A 13,840-nucleotide genomic window follows, 5' to 3' on the forward strand; every position below is an offset into this window, starting at 1 on the left:
GACCCCACTTTGTCAGCTGATTAAGAATGGCTGAGGTTATTGTTGCCGCATCTTGTTTGGGCAAGGGACAGAACCCGAGAAAATCCTCCTTTATCTCTAGGTTTTCTTCCTCCTCATTGACGTAACGGACACATAAGGACATCTGTTCAGTCCCACTTATATCCATGGACTCATCAGCTAATACAGTGAAGTACTGGGCTGCCTGTATTCTATTGATTAGGGTCCCTCTGATTTCCTCTGCACAACATTCAATAAGCTCATTCTGAATTGCGGGTGAAAGGTATATTGCATTTTTGGGTGCAGTCTGCATGTGTTGCTTTAAGCACACATCAAATTGTGCTTTCCAGTTAACGAAGTGGTTAAAGTTTCCATTCTCACTGTCCCCCTCCCAGCTCCCTCGGAATGCTACATTTCGCTGGCCAAGACACACAATTATGTCAATAATAGATAGAAGACTGTTACGATTCGCAATGACTTTTTCCTCATATTTCTGGCTGATTATTGAACTAATGTCCTTTCTTTTTTTTTGGACAACAGAAAGGAAGTTTTCTGCCTTTTCTGTGGATTTTTGGTGTCCTTCTGTTAAACTGTGTCTTGGGATGATACCTCTCTTTTCACCCACAACATTCTTCCAGTCAGTGAAGCCCTTTGTAAGAAAACTAAAGTTTGAGCCCTTTAACTTATTAAAGCTGAGGCAATGAGCACAATATGCTGAATCCTCAAATGGTGAGTAACAAAGCCATTCATATTTTTTCTCCCACTGGACATTGTATTTTAGTTGTTTTGCGCCAAATTTCCGATAGGGATAGCTATGCTGCTCATCTCCATCTGAGAGGCTCTCGCCCTTATTTATTTTTTTCTTCATTCTCACAGGGTCAAAGGGATGAAGAGTCCCTTCATCAGTGTTCTCGCTGCCCTGCTCATCACTGATGTCATCCTCATCTAAGTTCCTCTGCTCTCTGTCCTCCTCCTCTGTCTCCTGATCTCTATCTTCCTCTCTGTTGCTCTCCTCTGTCTCCTGATCTCTATCATTCTCACTGTTGCTCTCCTCCATCTTGTTTTGATCTCTATCCTCCTCTCTGTTGCTCTCCTCCATCTTGTTTTGATCTCTATCATCCTCTCTGTTGCTCTCCTCTGTCTCCTGATCTCTATCCTTCTCACTGTTGCTCTCCTCCATCTTGTTTTGATCTCTATCCTCCTCTCTGTTGCTCTCCTCTGTCTCCTGATCTCTATCATCCTCTCTGTTGCTCTCCTCTGTCTCCTGATCTCTATCCTTCTCACTGTTGCTCTCCTCCATCTTGTTTTGATCTCTATCCTCCTCTCTGTTGCTCTCCTCCATCTTGTTTTGATCTCTATCATCCTCTCTGTTGCTCTCCTCTGTCTCCTGATCTCTATCCTTCTCACTGTTGCTCTCCTCCATCTTGTTTTGATCTCTATCCTCCTCTCTGTTGCTCTCCTCTGTCTCCTGATCTCTATCATCCTCTCTGTTGCTCTCCTCTGTCTCCTGATCTCTATCCTTCTCACTGATGCTCTCCTCCATCTTGTTTTGATCTCTATCCTCCTCTCTGTTGCTCTCCTCTGTCTCCTGATCTCTATCATCCTCTCTGTTGCTCTCCTCTGTCTCCTGATCTCTATCATCCTCTCTGTTGCTCTCCTCTGTCTCCTGATCTCTATCCTTCTCACTGTTGCTCTCCTCCATCTTGTTTTGATCTCTATCCTCCTCTCTGTTGCTCTCCTCCATCTTGTTTTGATCTCTATCATCCTCTCTGTTGCTCTCCTCTGTCTCCTGATCTCTATCCTTCTCACTGTTGCTCTCCTCCATCTTGTTTTGATCTCTATCCTCCTCTCTGTTGCTCTCCTCTGTCTCCTGATCTCTATCATCCTCTCTGTTGCTCTCCTCTGTCTCCTGATCTCTATCCTTCTCACTGATGCTCTCCTCCATCTTGTTTTGATCTCTATCCTCCTCTCTGTTGCTCTCCTCTGTCTCCTGATCTCTATCATCCTCTCTGTTGCTCTCCTCTGTCTCCTGATCTCTATCATCCTCTCTGTTGCTCTCCTCTGTCTCCTGATCTCTATCCTTCTCACTGTTGCTCTCCTCCATCTTGTTTTGATCTCTATCCTCCTCTCTGTTGCTCTCCTCTGTCTCCTGATCTCTATCCTCCTCTCTGTTGCTCTCCTCTTTGTTCTCATATCCATCTTCCTGATCTTTCAATTTAGGCTTTTTTTAAGAAATACATCTAACGTATTTTGCCGGAACCTTTTTGCCATTATACACTCTCTCTGTTCTGTCTGTTTTGGAGGATAAACATTGTTAAATTAGACCTTCTTTATTGCATCACAATGGTTTATGTAACAATACTGATTACTGTAATAGATTTCCATAATAAACATTGCTATATGGATAAGTAATAATAACTTTGTCTGTGCTCTAATGCAGTGATTGTCAACTGGTTAGGCCATTGAACCCACATTTTACCATGGACATTAAGCTGCGACCCTTTTTTTGTGGAAATTGACTAATATATATATATATATATATATATATATGTGTGCCATCTGAAAATTTCTTCTAGAGTGGTCATTTTTATCAAGCTCGTATATTTAAGTTCAGTCATTTATATATATATATATATATAAGTAGATAGATAGATAGATACACTGTATGAATATGAGGTACCGTATAAGTAACCTTAGGTAAGGTAGCAGTTCCAAAATAGTTTTTGTTAATAGTTGGTATGTGTGACGAGACCACAGTCATTTAGAAATACATTACAAAAACACAGTGAAAATAAAGTAGCATTTTGAGGGTTAAGGTCTGTTACCATGGTAAATTTGCGCGCAACGAGCACAGTAGCCTATGACTGACAGGACTGGAAAGTTCGTTTTTTTTTAGGTGAGGGAATTTTTATTTTATAACAAGTTATAAAAACGTTAGAATAATGACACCGATATAAAACTTGACAACATCTCATTTGACCGTAAATACTGAATGAGGAAAAAGCGTTTTTGATAGTCAACCGCTTTCACGCACGTCTGTCAAAATAAAAGTCTAGCGTCAGAAAAAAACAGAATTACGTTTGTTGTTTCTTTGAATACACACTCCGCAACCCACTCAAAACGTTTTTGCGACCCACCAGTTGAAAACACTGCTTTAATTTATGTTTTTTGATGATTTAAGGTTAACTAAAGAGCATGAGACGTCATCCTGCTGGTCAGTAACGTTATTTGGCAATGGCATAGCCTATTTCATTCTGTAACAAACATATTTGTATTATGCTATTGTTTTTGTTGGTGTTAATCATTTCTTTCAGATATTAACGATGATCACTGCGTTTGTCTTACCAATGGTGGTATCTTCCTGTCAGCAATTAAGTTACAGTTTGTCTGTAAGCTTTTTTTTTATTAATGTACAATGTTGCCAGATATTGCTATGAAAAACAAGCAATTTCAAAAAGAAAGAAAAAGATATCCGTAATAAGTTCAAAGCTTGTGTTTTGTGAATAAGATTAATATATCACTAACACTAACGTTCAACTTTACACTTTATAAACGTCCCAAGACTCCCAAAGTGTCACAATAAATTGGAAAAACGAGTAAAAAAACACGTATAATAGGTGCATCTGGCAACAAATGGAGGCATACCCGCGCTCTCACTCAACGTGCTCTCAAGCCCCGTTCACTGCGCTAGCTTCTCGCAGCAACATGATGAATTGCAAACACTCATATGATATGGGGTGGTTTAAATGGCAAAATAATCATTCAGAGAGCTTGACATTTTATTTTTGAATATAAAAAAATGACCGAGGTCCGGACCTCGGTGACCTCATTGCTGGCTACGGCCGTGGTAGGGGGGCACAGTGGCTTAGTGGTTAGCACGTTCGCCTCACACCTCCAGGGTTGGGGGTTCGATTCCCGCTTCCGACTTGTGTGTGTGGAGTTTGCATGTTCTCCCCGTGCCTTGGGGGTTTCCTCCGGGTACTCTGGTTTCCTGCCCTGGTCCAAAGACATGCATGGTAGGTTGATTGGCATCTCTGGAAAAATTCTCCGTAGGTTGTGAGTGAGTGAATGAGTGAATGAGTGAATGAGTGAATGAGTGAGTGTGTGTGCCCTGCGATGGGTTGGCACTCCATCCAGGGTGTATCCTGCCTTGATGCCCGGTGACTCCTTAGATAGGCACAGGCTCCCCGTGACCCGAGGTAGTTTGGATAAGCGGTAGAAAATGGAATGGAATGGTTACAGCAGTTCATCACTAGTCAAGATTTAACACAAGTGTTTATGCATTTGGCAGAAGCTTTTATCCAAAGCGACTTACAATTCAAAACACTATACATTTGTCGATAGAAATGACTTGTAGAGTCAGTTTTACACCGTATCACTGCTATTAAACAATCTATCATCAGCAAGCCGGACGATCTGATCCAGAGCTTTCAGAATCAGAACATCAACATCATCATTAATGTCGATCTCTTCATGGTAGTTCTTCACTGGGAAGATGTTGCACATCTGCACATCCAGTTTTTCATGGCATATCTGCATCTAGAACGAAAGAGAACAAATCGAGAAATCAAACAGTAGGAAGACACCTGGATGAAAGATGCCCTTTCCAGTGTTTTTTTTTGCAATAAATGGGAGGAGAGAGACAGGTCTGTAACTGTCGGGAGTAGAGGGGTCCAATGCGGGTTTCTTTAGTAGGGGCGTGACTTTGGCCTGTTTGAATGTGGATGGAAAAGTGCCTTTGAGCAGGGAGGTGTTGATGATGTGTGTGAGTGCAGGTGTTAATGTGCTGGATATGGCCTGAAGGAGATGGGAGTGGATTGGGTCAAGGGGACAGCGGGGGGGGGGGGGGGTGGCTGGAGAGAAGTCTGAACTCAGTGGGGTGAAAGAGGAGAGTTCAATGTTTGAAGTGAGGGTGGTGTGTACCGAGGTCTGAGGTGCAGAAAATTGTTTGCTGATGGATGATGTTTTCTCAGTAAAAATGATGTCATTTTACCATGATGTCATCTGCCTGTCGGATCTTGTGCCACCACATCAAGTCGAACAAGCCTTTAGTGAGAGACCGACCCTTGCATTAGTGGGTTTAGTGAGTTTGTGTGAGAAAACCCACCCTCCTCTGTCTCTGGTTGGCAAACGCTGATCATCAGCCAATCATCATCAGTTGTGCGGTTATATCCCATCCCCCCCAACACACACAGCAGAGAAAAATCATTGCATGTCCTTGGATGAGAGACAGCCTACTCAGATGAAAACTGCTCCAGTGGGCTCAATTATAGTGACGCTGCATTTCCTTGCCAGTATCGGAAACAGCGTTGTGTATCTATAATGCCGTTATTCCCATTATAAATGAATGTGTAATGTATAAGTCAAGTTTTTACTTGTTTGAAAATATTTTACACATGCTTACAAAAGTATACTTGTCTTTTTATGTACAGTTTGAATGTGTTACTGTTAAATGATGATGCACTTGCACAAGAATGTACTGTATGGAAGCCATATGAACATTGAAGCCATATCTGGAAATCAGTTGTATTGTATTGTTTATGTTTTGGGTTATTTAATAAAATAATATATTAACTTGTGTGGATTCATCTGTTACTAAAATGTGAATGTTATTGCATAGTTTTAAAGTGAATACATTTCTTGCAATAATAAATAAATAATTTAGTTACATTAAAACTAAAGCAATAAACTAAACCTTAATTGATCAAATGATTACTGAAAACTGAAATGCTTAAAGTGTAAAGTAATAGAAGTTGCAGTCAGTACTTGATATTGATTTGTACTGTGAACTCCAAAATAACAATGAATGTATTTAATCCAAAATAGTAATGTTAATTTAAGATTTTGAGTAAGTGAAACCTAAAAAAAAATTATGTAATCAGTTAAAAAAAATGAGTTAAGTTAACTTGTCGGGTTTTACAGTGAGGCATAGCACAGTCAAGAGTATTTATATAGGTAGTTTCACAATGATTAAATCACATATAAGTCACATGAGACTTCAATGGGGAGGAGAGAGGGTAGCTGGATCAGGATAGGACCAAGAGAAGGATTTCATCACTGGTTGCCCGAAGTGCATTCAAGAGCACAGTCTATACGACTATGCTTGGGTACTGGAGAGGAGAATCCGGCCGATTGTAGAACCTCGGATTCAGGAGGAACGGTGTGGTTTTCGTCCCGGTAGTGGAACACTGGACCAGCTCTATACCCTCTCCAGGGTGCTGGAGGGTTCATGGGAGTTTGCCCAACCAATCCACATGTGTTTTGTGGATTTGGTGAAGGCATTCGACTGTGTCCCTCACGGCATCTTGTGAAAGGGTGCACTGGGAGTATGGGATTCGGGACCCTTTGCTAATGGCTATTCGGTCCCTCTACGACCGAAGCAGGAGCTTGGTTCGCATTGCCGGCAGTAAGTCAGACTTGTTGTCATGGTTCCACTATCATGTCATCTTTTATTCCTGTCTCGAGTGGAGCCATGGCATTGCCTGATGGTTTTATGTGGGAAAGAAATAGTTATTTCTCGTGTCTTGTCTTTGGCCCCGCCCCTCTCACTCCTCGTCAGCTTTCCCTGAGTGCTTAGTCCCCAGCACCTGTTTCTAGTTAATTATCCTGTGTTTGTTGCCTATATAGAGTCCTCATGTATCATTGTCCTGTGCTCCTGCATTGTATGTCATGTTACCCTGTCCCTGTCCCTGTCCCTGTTCCTGTCCCTGTTCCTGTTCCTGTCCCTGTCCCTGTCCCTGTCCCTGTTCCTGTTCCTGTTCCTGTCCCTGTTCCTGTCCCTGTTTCCTTGTGTATAGTAAGTGTCAGTTTAGTGTTTGTCTCAAGTGTTTGTTTTCTTAGTTTAGATGTAAGTCAGTGTCCTAGTCCTTGTTAAAGTTTATATATTATCCTGTCCTGTTTTCCCCTTCGTGGGTTTTTGTTTTGTCATTTTATAGTGTTCTTTGTTCTGTATAAATAAATCCTTGTTAACCCCTTCACCTCCTGTCTGCCTTGTAATTGGGTTTTCTCTCTTGCCACGTGATCCGTGAGACTTGTTCCCGGTGCATGTTGGACTCCGGCAGGGCTGCCCTTTGTTGCCTGATCATGACTTTTATAGACCGAGTTTCTAGGCGCAGCCAGGGCCGGAAGGCGTTGGGTTTGGGGACCACACGATATCATCTCTGCTCTTTGCGGATGATGTTGTCGTGCTGGCCCCATCAGACCAGGACCTTCAGCATGCACTGGGACAGTTCACAGCCGAGTGTGAAGCGGCTGGGATGAGAATCAGCACCTCCAAATCCGAGGCCATGGTTCTGAGCTGGAGGAAGTGTCTAGGGAGAGGGAAGTCTGGGCGTCCCTGCTTGGACTGCTGCGCCCGCGACCCGGCCCAGGATGAAGCAGAAAAAGATGGATGGATGGATGGACGTCTATACGGCTACAAGCTCTGACAATTTATTCGTTCAAATAAATTAACTTGTAAATGATAGTGTTGCAAGTAACCTATCAGAATCAGAGGTTTCCAGGGAGCAGTAATATAAACAGATGCTATGTTTTAGATTTTTTATTTTTTTACTGTACTTTGTGAAATTTATATCTCCAGCACCTGCATTTGAGAGACTTTTATCCAAAGCAACTTACATTGCAGACTGAAAAAAAATATTGTGGAGGGTTAGTAAATATTACCCATGCAAATTAGTTACATTTTACTCAAATATACTAGGTAGTAAAGAAAACTACATGCAAACTTACTGAATCTACTTAATAAAATTGCGGTAAGGATTTCCACTCAATTAGATTTAGTTGATTTTCTTCTATGTTTTTAAGTAAAGAGGATCTAAATTTATCAGATATGAGTCATGACACACTAAAAAAATAGATAAAGTCTACCTAATATTTCTCAACATTAATTATAAAAATGTAGTAATATTATTTTATATAACCAACAACAGTCAACCAAACAAAAATCTACTTATTATAAATGATAAATATTGAATAATTAAACACTAAATATGACTTATTCAGAGAAGCTTGAATTGATCTAAAAATGGTCAGAAACAGATCACATAAATAGCTTTTATTGATTAAATAACAAACGTCTACAAAACCCCTTTTTGAAAATGAACACAAGATTCATTTGATGTCACCATTATTGTGATCAGAGTTCACTTTAGTTGAGCTCTTGACTATTGCAACTAGCTAACTTCTCTTTCATCAATCACAGCTGTGTTTCACGAGTCACACTTCTGTTATTAATAAAATCGTTTGTTGCAGTAGTATAATACGATACATAATATAAGAATGCATCTTTTATATTTAAGTGTGTAGCAAATCTCTATTAAAATGGAAGGAAGGAGGCGGGAACCGGCAAACATTTAAACATTTAATAAAGTAATATAACAGCCGGCGGCCCCTCACGGACGACCGCCGGCGAACAAAACATAATATAAATACAAACATAAGTTCGGGCCCGGTCCTCTCTCTTCGACGGTCCGGTCGCTCGTTCCTTTTATGCTCCCATCTCCTACGTGATTCGAGCCCGGTGTGCGCACAGCTGGCGCTAATTCACAATTACTCACCGGACTCGAACCACGGTCTCGCCCCGCCTACTCTACTACAAAGTGATATTTAAAGAGTTTATGGGTTTGAGAAAAAATCTAAAATGAAATGACAAAAGAAAAGATACCACGACTTGTGCCATGTAGAAATTCGCGTGTTTAGACTAATTTGTTTTACTGTGTCATGCACTCATATCTAATAAATTTAGATCCTCTTTACTTAGAAACATAGAATAAAATCTACTCAATCTAATTGAGTGGAAATCTTTGCCTCAATTATATTGAGTAGATTCAGGAAGTTTACACGTAGTTTACTTTATAGTATAAGTAAAATTTAACTGATTTGCATGGGTAATATTTACTAATCCTCAAGAATATTTTTTTTCAGTGCATTATACTCTACATTTGTTTATAGAAATGACTTGTAGAGTCAGTTTTACAGCGTATCACTGCTATTAAACAATCTGTCATCAGCAAGCTGAACGATCTGATCCAGAGCTTTCAGAATCAGAACATCAACATCATCATCAGTGTCGATCTCTTCACAATAGTTCTTCACTGGGAAGATGTTGCACATCGGCACACCCAGTTTGTCATGGCATATCTGCATCTAGAACGAAAGAGAACAAATTGAGAAATCAAATAATTAATACAGATAATTAGAAATAATGAATAGTCCTAATCTCAGAAATTAATATTGATTAATAGATTTTTAAATGTAGATTGATGATTTACCTTTTGTTTGATTTTCTTGCTGTAGTAGATCTTCCGCAGATCTTTGTTCACCAGTGGACATGCCTCATCCACTTTGGTCATAACAATCACTTGAGGAATCCCTACAATGAGTCACAGAGACAGTTTATATCACCATACAATATGTATAATAAACAAATACATTCAGCCCAGAACCAGTTAAATTGACAACCAGTGCCAGTTCAGTTTTACCCTTTTCACTGATTCTGTGACGGATGATCTTCAACTTGTCAATGAGTTTGTCATCTGTCATGTCGACTGTATTAGCAGGTATGACGTAAACCAGACAGAAAGCCTGGTCAGAGAGACTGGGGTCACTGGTATAATGTTGATCCTTAGGAGAGAGTGGCTTTGACTCATCAAACTACATTTGGAAAATAAAAACAAAACGTGTAAAACTTCATCTGTGTTGTATGAATACAAATTGGGTCATGATAAAATGTCTAATTCCTTTGGTTAATTACTTTATATCCGTCCTTCACATGGCCATATACAGCCTTGATGATGTCCTCTGGTTGTGACCCGGCCATTGTATCAGGTTCTAAACCCATTATATCAACAAAGACTAACGGGATTTGTCCATGACTGATGAAATATCCTTTAAGCTTTAAACCAAGAACAAAAGCAGATGAATAAGTATTACGTGACTTATAGAATATTCAAACAATACATATTATCATCACTGTATACAGTATATGTATCCATAACATAACATTCAGTTCAGATATAGAACAAATACATTAAAGTAATTAGGAAAGCAGTATTATACGTTTTAAGAATATTTTCTAGGTGGTTTCTAGGACATGTCTAGGTGGTTCACAAAAGTTCACATCCATGATTGAACATACTAAGATTTAACATTACATTTGTTTAGTTTTAAAAGTGTCTATATGTAATAACACAATTAGATGAGAAATACCTACTGCAGTAGTGAAACTTCTACCATGGCCGGAAGATGAATTAACTGGCGCGTCACAGGTGATCCGTCCTTGAAAGACATTATTGACAGAGTTGATGAAGCTGGACTTTCCTTCTCCTATTGGTCCAGCAACCAGAATCTTGATGTGCTTCACATCTGGATTACTCGGACTGAATTCTTCTAGATGCATTTTCAGTTCTGATTTCTGACTGTGTCAGGACAAGAGACACAAATATTGAGTCTTCTTTTGGGTTGCACAGATAAAGAGTCATGTATGTGCAGGTTTTGAAAGGCATGAGATTGAAAAAATAAATACAGATTTTTTTTCTGAAGTACTGTATATTAAATACAGTATGGGGTGGGGGGGCAGGAAAAAGGCAATGTTTATTTAATAGTGATCATAAGGTAACACTCCAACAGAAAGCACTTTAAATAAATAATATATTTGCTTGAAATATCATTACATTAGTCCTTTAAATCTACCAATATTTTTGTATGCATGGCAACAATGACCCAAGCATTTAAGTATATTACTTACTTCCAATTAATGTTCCTCCATGGTTTATCACATTCTAGAAGAAGGACAATCATATCAAACATCATTTAATCTGCTAGGTGCTATTAAGAAAGATTAATGGTCATTGTGGGAAGGGGGCGTGGTGTAACATGGTCTGCGCGGAGAGGGCGTGTCGGGAGAATGACGGCGAGTAAGCAGATCAACGGTTTAGTGGAAACACCTGCTTCTCATTCTAGTAATTGGCGAGGAGACGCATTTAAGGCGCGACGGAGGAAGCAAATGGAAGAGAGAAACCAGGTTGGGAAAACGCTTGTCTGGAGCTAGACAGAGACGGAGCGTCCTGGAATACCCAGACAAAAAAGGGAATCGTCACCACAGAGAATTCTTCCTTATGTGGCGATACGGGTAATTGAGAGCACGCTCTCATATAGAAAACTATAATATGTCACGACTACGCCACCCCAGCATTGAACCAGCTGGGGAAATACCCCTACAAGGGTACACAAGTTCATTTCTCTCTCTCGCACGATCACAAGACACTGAGACGAGAATAAGTACAGAAAAATATATTTCTTTATTTGACATAAATACTCTAAAAGGCTACTGGAGTCAGTAAAACAATGGTGCTAGCGGGCCAGGCCACTGGTGGTAGATGAGCAACGAAGCTCAATCAATACACAGACATGCAGACTCTCGGGGCGGAGCTGGGGTTCACCATTAGCTGGGCAGGCTAAGCGGTGGGCCTCAAATTAGCCCGCAAAGAGGACACCGTGCCCCCAACTTCGCAAGCACACACACACACACTAGTGAAATACACTGCAAGAAAACCTCTACCGCACACTTAAAAAGGAGAATTTCCATTACCTGGCATAAGATGGCTAGCCTGCCCACTTTTGGGTCACCCCACTCCTGCAAAAGAAAACAACAATTAACCCGGTATATAACTGCAGCCTCTCAGAAATCCGCCTTAATTGCTATAGCTAGAAACAATAAACAGCAGAGCTGTTTCATTATTGAACTCTGTCCCCCACTGATTCCACTACCCTCATAACTTTAACTTTAATGCTGCTATTACATTGTTAACATTGCACTACAGGGCTGCCATGCATGAATGAACTGTACACACCAGTACTTCATGTATCTGCTCTACCGGACTGTTTACACACCACAGCATCATTTGCACTCTATACTGCTCACTTGCACACCAGGAATATTACTGAATGCTCATTTGCACTAATGGACTACTCTCATAACTGCATTACCTCATCTACTGCACTGTAACTTCAATAACTGCACTAAATCATCTACTGCACTGTAACTTTCAGAACTGCATTACCTCATCTACTGCACTGTAACTTCAATAACTGCACAAACTCATCTACTGCACTGTAACTCTACTAACGGCATCTACTCATCTATTGCACCATAACTTCAATTACTGTATTAGTAACTCAGTAACTCTATTAACTGCATCTACTCATCTACTGCACTGTAACTTAAATAACTGCACTAACTCATCTACTGCACTGTAACTCTATTAACGGCATGTACTCATCTATTGCACCATAACTTCAATAACTGCATTAACTCATCTACTGCACTGTAACCCTAATAACTGCATTAACTCATCTACTGCACTGTAACTCTATTAACGGCATGTACTCATCTATTGCACCATAACTTCAATAACTGCATTAACTCATCTACTGCACTGTAACCTTAATAACTGCATTAACTCATCTACTGCACTGTAACCTTAATAACTGCATTAACTCATCTACTGCACTATAACTTCAATAACTGCATTAACTCATCTACTGCACTGTAACCTTAATAACTGCATTAACTCATCTACTGCACTGTAACCCTAATAACTTCATTAACTCATCTACTGCACTGTAACCTTAATAACTTCATTAACTCATCTTCTGCACTGTAACTTTAATAGCTAATGTCTGTAATTAATGCACACTTAAGCACTATTAATGCTCACTTGCACTATTGTATAGTCTAAATTGTTATCTGTTCATATCCACCTGTACATTAATGTTCACAGTATATATCCTTCTGTGTATATTGTCCATAGTACATACCGACTGTCATTTTGTCATAGAACATTTGTATAGTATTTCATTAATATTGTATTCTGTATTTATTCACACTGTATATCCTGCACTTGCTAATTGCACTTCTGGTTAGACCTAAACTACATTTCGTTACACTGTACTTGTATATGTGTAATGACAATAAAGTTGAATCTAATCTAATCTAATAAGGCCCGCAAAATAATCATGGGGCGGGGACAAGCTTAAAGGGGCACTTCACCACAATCAGCTTGAACTTTACTTCACTGGTGCCGAAACCCGGGAAGAAAGGAGGCGGGGTCGGCGTGGCTGGGAAAACGTAGATTCTTTATTATTGCAATACTTCCGGGTTCCACGCCCGCTCATTAATTCATTTACACACAATTCTCTGTGGTGACGATTCCCTCTTTTGTCTGGGTGGGTATTCCAGGACGCTCCGTCTCTATCTGGCTCCCGTATGGAAGTAAAATAGTGACTAATGTTTTTGAAGCAAAGAGACGTGCTGAAAAGCACTAACTGAAAAAATTGTATTAACAGTTCTTGCATTTTAAGGTTCTGCAATTCAATATGGTTGTACATTTAAGCTGTGAATATTACAAATTGAAACATTTCACACTCGGTTTCACTGTCTAAAAATAAAAAAATCTAAATTCATCTTTTAAATTTCATTTAAAAAATTGAACTTGTTTTTAAATACAACCTTTAATATTCGACGGATAATTTTCAGTTCATATATCATAGTTCGATTTAAAAATTGGCTTCCACAAATTCAGCGGTTCAAATTCGGCTTGAAATTCAAAGTTTCACATCCGGGAATCCCAGGAAAAGCAATAGAGCGCCGATTCTACAAATGCATGATCTCTTCCTGCTGCCTGACCGCTTCACCAGCAGGTGGTGTAAGTCGGTTCTGACGTAGATCAAATCAAGAAATGCAGATACTCTTTAAATGTTTGCCACGGAGTCCACTCATCTGCTCGATTAAGTTAATTTAGTTGTTCTCATAGATGGCTTCTTATGCTTCATCAAAAAAAAAATA

The 13,840-nt window shown here is 39.8% G+C and overlaps 1 protein-coding gene across 1 annotated transcript; it reads right to left on the bottom strand.

Moving 5' to 3' along the window:
* Positions 1–8,967: 8,967 nt before the first annotated feature.
* Positions 8,968–10,803, bottom strand: LOC130407357 (interferon-induced protein 44-like). The gene is made up of 6 exons (XM_056730137.1): positions 10,742–10,803; positions 10,208–10,412; positions 9,749–9,889; positions 9,477–9,648; positions 9,267–9,367; positions 8,968–9,141 (listed from the first exon to the last, which is right to left on the bottom strand). Exons 1-6 carry the CDS (start codon positions 10,801–10,803, stop codon positions 8,968–8,970), a joined length of 855 nt encoding a protein of 284 aa, XP_056586115.1.
* Between the last annotated feature and the right edge of the window lie 3,037 nt (positions 10,804–13,840).

This window comes from Triplophysa dalaica, chromosome 2, assembly GCF_015846415.1.
Source record: "Triplophysa dalaica isolate WHDGS20190420 chromosome 2, ASM1584641v1, whole genome shotgun sequence".
Classification (NCBI taxonomy): Eukaryota; Metazoa; Chordata; class Actinopteri; order Cypriniformes; family Nemacheilidae; genus Triplophysa; species Triplophysa dalaica.